This window comes from Gekko japonicus, unplaced genomic scaffold, assembly GCF_001447785.1.
Source record: "Gekko japonicus isolate JY-2015 unplaced genomic scaffold, Gekko_japonicus_V1.1 scaffold62, whole genome shotgun sequence".
Lineage (NCBI taxonomy): Eukaryota > Metazoa > Chordata > Lepidosauria > Squamata > Gekkonidae > Gekko > Gekko japonicus.
Window position 1 is genome coordinate 768,980 of NW_015166419.1, and position 6,443 is coordinate 775,422.

General features: G+C 43.8%; 1 protein-coding gene across 3 annotated transcripts in view; it reads left to right on the top strand.

The window, feature by feature from the left end:
• LDLRAP1 (low density lipoprotein receptor adaptor protein 1) overlaps positions 1 to 6,443 on the top strand; it is a 102,802-nt gene that overhangs the window by 42,917 nt on the left and 53,442 nt on the right. For all 3 annotated transcript variants that reach the window (XM_015411636.1, XM_015411637.1, XM_015411638.1), the window contains exon 3: positions 1,814 to 1,926. In XM_015411636.1, the coding sequence (XP_015267122.1) occupies positions 1,814 to 1,926 (113 nt within the window). The remainder of the gene's footprint in view (positions 1 to 1,813; positions 1,927 to 6,443) is intronic.

Below are 6,443 nucleotides of genomic sequence, written 5' to 3' on the forward strand. Positions count from 1 at the left end.
AATTTGGCTGCAGCACTGGTACAATTTTTAAACAAAAAAAAAATCTGTTTCCTCTTCCTGGAAGCACTGAAATTACCATGTGACCAGTGAGATTTATTCTGTGTGAGCTTCAGATTTCTGTGATAGTGCAGGAAAAAGAAGGCTGACTTGAAAAAATTGAAAAAGAAGAGAGCGCTAATAAGAGAGCCAATTGGCCTGGTGAATGCTGGTGAACTGCTGCAGAGCAATAGCAGGCTCTGGAGAAAGATTCTAGAGACACCGTGGTCCTCCCAAAGAAAAACATCTCTTTGCCAAATGCATTCATCCATCGCAAGTTTGTGTTGCAGCTCTAATTAAAACTGTAATCTAGTTTCTCAGCTGAAATTATTTTTTATATTTCATTGGGATTTTGGGGGGCCACCCTGTTTCTGGAGAGGCTTGTATAGCTTCATCACAGCACTGAGGTCAAAGTCTTGGTAATCCATTTAACATATTTTCTGTTCTAAACCTTACCCTTCCTTTGCTTTACAGAACACTCAACTGGATTAACATCCAGTGGGCATGCAGTGAAGTTATTATTAGGCTTTTTACTCTGAACGCTTAAACCCGAAGAAGAGTCCTGTGTAATTTGAAAGTTCGCTTCCAGTATTGTATTTATGGCCCACTTTGTTCCTTTTGTGATCCAGCTATGCTCTGTAAGTCACGACAAGAGCACTAAAAAAAGTCACTCCAGTAACATAAAAGTCCCATTAAGAAATCAGTTCATAAAATGGAATGCACTGCATAAAATACATGCCGTGTCTGCCATTATAGGAAATAAGGGAACATGAAATGATCATGGTATATAACAAGTTGCTAAACACTTGCTTGAATCGAAGGACATTCGCGTCTCCTAAAAATCTGTGAGGTTATATTTCAACAAGTCTCCCTTGGCAGGGGATCTGGGGCACAAACAGCAAAAAGGTATACCCCCAGTTGTCATCGATCACCTCAGTGGGCGGGGGCGGGGGCTTTAAAAATGTTAATTCAATAAAATTTTCTGCGTTTTCTTTTTGTTTGTTTTTGTTTCACTTTGCGGGATCAAATAAGTACTCTGCCTTGTAATGAATCTGAATGTTTTATTTGCCTCCGGTTTCAAACCCTTTAGCTTTTTCGCTGTCATGCAAACTTAGCCTGTGATCATGATGAAGACTAGCAATTTGTTTCATGGGCCAGGGGCCGGGGCCGGGGGACAAAGCTGACATTTTAATTCACACATTTGGGGCCATACGAATTATCCGAGAGACTGCATGCTACCCACTCCTGTGTTAAATTCGACACTGTGACTTTTCCAAGCTCTGTAGGTGACCATGGTATAAAACGACCCTACTTTTGCAAAGCCAGAGGCCGTAGGTTCTAAAATGGAGGATATCACTTGCAGGCAAAGTCGTGACTACCTTTAAAGAGCACTGTTCTGTAATAACATCATATTGTTTGAGAAACATGACCTTTCAGCTGAGGAGAGCTCTCCAAAATACCCCTTCTCCTTAGGAATAAGGCGACATCACTGTTAACCTCTGGTATAGTTAAAAAAAACCATTTTAATGCACTTCAGTTCAGCCTTTCTACCCAGTTTGGGTCCACAAGGTGGCTTCCAATGAAAAAAATGCCCAAACGAAGCCAAAGCAAAAAATTCTAGGGAAGCCATTGTGCTCTCGAACTGGTGGAGTAAAGTCTGTCATATACTCAGCTAACGTGGGCCTAGCAGACAGTCACTTTCTGAGCTGACTTATCTGCCTTTCTCAGGCAGTCTTCCTAAACACCTGGATGCTAAACACCTTTTCTCTGTCCTAAGGCAAAAGCCAGCGGGAAGAAACTCCAGAAGATCACCTTGAAAGTGTCTCCCAGAGGGATAATCCTCAGTGACAGCATAACGAATGAGCCAATTGAAAACATCTCAATATACAGGTGTGTGACGGGTAGTTTTTAAGGATGCAAAGCAAATTTGGGACAAATAGACAAATCTCTCTAAACAGATAATCTTCTTAATAAATGGGAAATATGTTGATTTCTGTGGCCTTTGGAGAACACAGAATCACTGTTCATTCTGTTAGGCCTGGTCTACCCATTTGGCTGGCCTGTGCCACTTCTGACTGCAGTTGGAGGGAGGGGGAATCACATAGTGTTAAACTCCTTGTTAATGAATAAAAACAAACATCCCTGTACAAAGAGTATCTCTACTGCACCAGGGGAATGTTCAAACCTAGTTTTCTCCCTATCTTGCTGGTCTATAGTATGTAGGGATTTCCCTCCACCCATGGTGAATGAACATACAATCCTTCACCTACAGCCTGTGGTGGTACAGTTCAAGAGCAGGTTTACTGTGCAATGAAACCTCATTTGTCTAGACTGAGTTTGAGAGTTCAGGCAAGACATCACTGATATACTTGTCAGTCTTGAGGTGGCTTTAGGGGTGTGCAAAACGTCCCCCAGTTCGGGTATATTGGGTTCGGGTATATTGAACCCGAAAAATATCAGTATTCCCTAATATTCCCAAATCTCAGTACTGGTATGGTATTTGAATTTGGTAAATATTCGAGATTGCTGAGTTTTTCCAGCTCCATTATTCCGTATGGAGACCATTATAGTCAATAGTTCCTATAGTGTATAATGGAGAATTGACCCAGGGGTGTCTGGGGCTCTGTGGGGGCTGTCTTTTGAGGTAATGGCACCAAATTTGCAGCATAGCTGGTGCTTCTCAACCCCCCAAGAAAAGATTGGACCAGGAGGTCTAATTCTGTGGGCCCCAGAAGAAGGTACTCCCATCCTGTATTGTTTTCAGTGAGGGGAAAAGGGCATTTAAAGGGAATGCAGTCCCTTCAAATGTCTTTTGCAAGCTCTGAACCCCAAAAACATTTAAAGGGACTGTAATCCCTTTAAACACTCTTTAACTCTAGCTATCTGGAAGCCTGAAAAATCCCGAATATTTTTGGGATTTTTTCGAGCTCAGCTGTATCAAATAACTGGATAAATACTCCAGCTGATATCCGGCTAAGAAAATACCCGAAAAATACCAGTAGGGCGTTTTTTGGGACTTTTTCAGGCTCAGATGAACTGAATGCACACTCCTATGTGACTTTTTAATAGCATGTAGCACTATTACTAAAGTAACCAAGAGTTGCTGGAAATCCATATTTTTCTTCTTTTTAAAAAGAGGACATTTAAAAAAAAAAACATTTCCCCATATTAAGTAGCTGTAAATTTTTCTCTGAAGGGTAAATATCTCCAAAGGAGCTATTTGCTTTGGGGAAAAATAAGTTTTCCCAAATTGCATTGGGAAAAACAATGTGCTCTGGGGAAGGATTTATTCTGCCCTTATGTGGTGGTCCTAAACAGAATCAGGCTCTTATGACTGCTTTAAAACAAAAAAACCCTACAGAGTTCCTGGTTGCAGATCTCTTGTGTTGTTTCTCCCTAAGTAGGAGTTGGCTTAAGAGGTAAGCCCTTCAAAACACATCCCCCTTCAAAAGAGATTGAGAAGACTGCTCCATTCTGAGAATCTTGTTTCATCAAAGCGCCCATGAAACTTTCCCTTCCCATTGACTTGGTGGTGGGGTTTTTTTTGTTTTCAAAATAAACCTCCGCCTCCGCCAATTCAGTCAAGTCAAAATGGTGCATCTTGGGGTGGCTGAGGACATCTGCTGGTGAGAATTTGCATTCTAAACCAAAACTATGGCTAAACAATTAACCTGAGGCACTTCTGCAATACAGGTGGGAAGTTTTCGTTTTCCTGAAGAGCTTGCATTAACTTTATTGCATCCTCACATGCAGCATGCTAGAATGTGTTCCTGATCTAACCTTCTTCCTGTCTGTTGATCCTTATACTGTTGTTCAGCTGGAAACCTCTACAGCAGCTTTTTACAATTAAAGAGCCAGAGTACATCAAAATGCAGAGCAAGGAATCAGCAAAAAAGCCAGTACAAGAATGCTCATTTGCATTACTGAAAATATACAACCTGACATTATTGCAAATGGATGTGTGAGTAATAATCCACAAAGTTTCCACTGGCCTAACACTGGTTGTTGTGAGTCCTTTATTTGTACAAGGTCTCACAATGAGTAAGAAATACACACAGGAGTACCGCACATGATAGTTTTATGTATTTATTTAAAATATTTATAAGCCCACCTTTCTCCTGAGCATCTTGGGATCCAAGGCCAGTAACAGAAATGTAAAGACAGGTTTATCAATCAGATAGAACAGCATTAAAGGAAATCTAAAAATACTAGCTACTTGCCCGCCAGCAGATATTCCCCTTTTGCCCAAACTCAAGACACCTCCAAATTTGTAGCCTCACTACAAAGTCAGGAGGGTCAGAGCCCATCTGGCCACTTCTGGGAGGCTCTTCCAAAGGGATGGGGCAGCCAATGGAAAGTCCAGACTGTTGGCCAAGATGCTTTAGTCGAAGGGAGGGGGAGTACTGATAGGTCCTGCTGGGAAGAACAAAACTTCCACACAGAATCATGCAGGGAGAGGTGGTCCTTCAGGCATGGGAACCCCACATCAAGAAGGGCTTTAAAGGGTAATCACCAGCACCTTGAGTTGGACCCAGGAACTAATCGACAGTCAGTGAAGGGACCTCAGAATAGGAGTAACATGGCCCCACCGTAGGGTTGCCACTTCTAGGTTGGAGAATTCCTGGAGATTTCGGGGGACGAGCTTGGGGAGGGCAAGCTTTGGGCATGGGAGCAGGGTTGTCAGGTTCCTCCCTCTTGGCAACTGCCAGGAGATGGAAGGGTGACTTGCCAGGAGCAGGATGGAGGCCCAGGCAATGTCATTGCCAATGTGGCTGTGGAAGTGATATCATCATGCTGCATCATCGCAGCAACACTCTGGTACTTGGGCAAAAACCCTTTGGTAAAATGGCTTCTACACTAATCAACAGTCAGTGAAGGGACCTCAGAATAGGAGTAACATTGCCCCACCGTAGGGTTGCCACTTCTAAGTTGGAGAATTCCTGGAGATTTCGGGGGTAGAGCCTGGGGAGGGCAAGCTTTGGTCATGGGAGCAGGGTTGTCAGGTCCTTCCCTCTTGGCAACTGCCAGGGGATGGAAGGGTGACTTACCAGGAGCAGGAGGGAGGCCCAGGCAGTGTCATTGCCAATGTGGCTATGGAAGTGATATCATCATGCTGCAACAACGCAGCAACACTCTGATATTTGGGCAAAAACCCTTTGGTAAAATGGCTTCTGCCATAGAGTTTGTACCCAAATACGAGAGTGTCAGCCAGACATCGCCAGCGTGATGACATCACTTCCTGTGCATGCTGGAAGTGACATTGCGGTGTCAGTGGTGACGATGCCTAGACCTTCCTCTTTTTCCCGGTAAGTCCCCCAGCTGGCCAGCTGATCAGCAACAGGGGACGGGGCCTGGTGGTGGGGATCCCTGACTCCACTGGGGGGGCTGGCAACCCTACATGGGAGGGACCTCAGCAGGGTATAATGCTGCAAGAGTCCACCCTCCAGAGCAGCCATTTTCTTCAGAGCATCTGATCTCTGTGGTCTGTAGATCATCTGTAATTCCAAGAGATCTCCAGGCCTCACCTGATGGCTGGCAATCCTACGTCACCAGCTAATCCTAGATAACAAACGGGCTGCTGCATTTTGACCAGCTGCAGTTTCCAGATCATTGTTTAGTGCTTTGGCATAAATTTGCTCTGACAACTTGGAATCTCTGACAACTGTCCACTTCTCTCTTTTCCCTTTCTTGTGAAGCATCTCTGGGAAGCCCTTTATTTCTTACACCGAGGAAACTGGCTGTGCTAAAAATATGCAATGCAAATCCGTGAGATAAGTGTGATGGCTGTTGCAGATTCATTTGCATTGATCTTTTTCTGCTCCTGCCTGCGAAATCTGGAACTGCTTTAGCAAGGGCAGGAATCCGGGCAGGAGAAGGAGCTGCGTCAACATCCATTCGGGGAACCAGCCTCACAAGCTGTGAGCGACGGGAGCTTTAGGGCTAATTGGCAGGAGGTTTGTAGCTTTCCAAAGGAGGATTTCTTTCTTGCAGTATTTAATTAACTTAGGAAATTCATTGCTCCCTTTTATGGTTTTAAAACAAAATTAGAAACATACATAGTTAAAGTTGATGGGAGAGGATAATTTAAAAATTAAAAATAGTGTTCCAGACACACTACAAAAACACAGTTAAAAGGGGGGGGGATCATAGTATAAAATAAGGTTTAAAATGGTACTTCTATTTGACTGACCCCAAATGGGGGGGTGGGTGCATTTTGCAGCTGCCCCCAGTTAAAAAAAAATCCCTCCCCTCTCCTTGGTAATTGTTTTGTATCCCTTTGAGAATTGGTACAAACCCACTGGCAAGGAGGTGGTATGTGAATCCAGCTAAGGAAGTGTTTGGAAGAGTGAATCAGAGAGTTCTTTGAGGTCCCTTTTGAACTCTCCCCCCCCCCCGCCCGTCCCCCG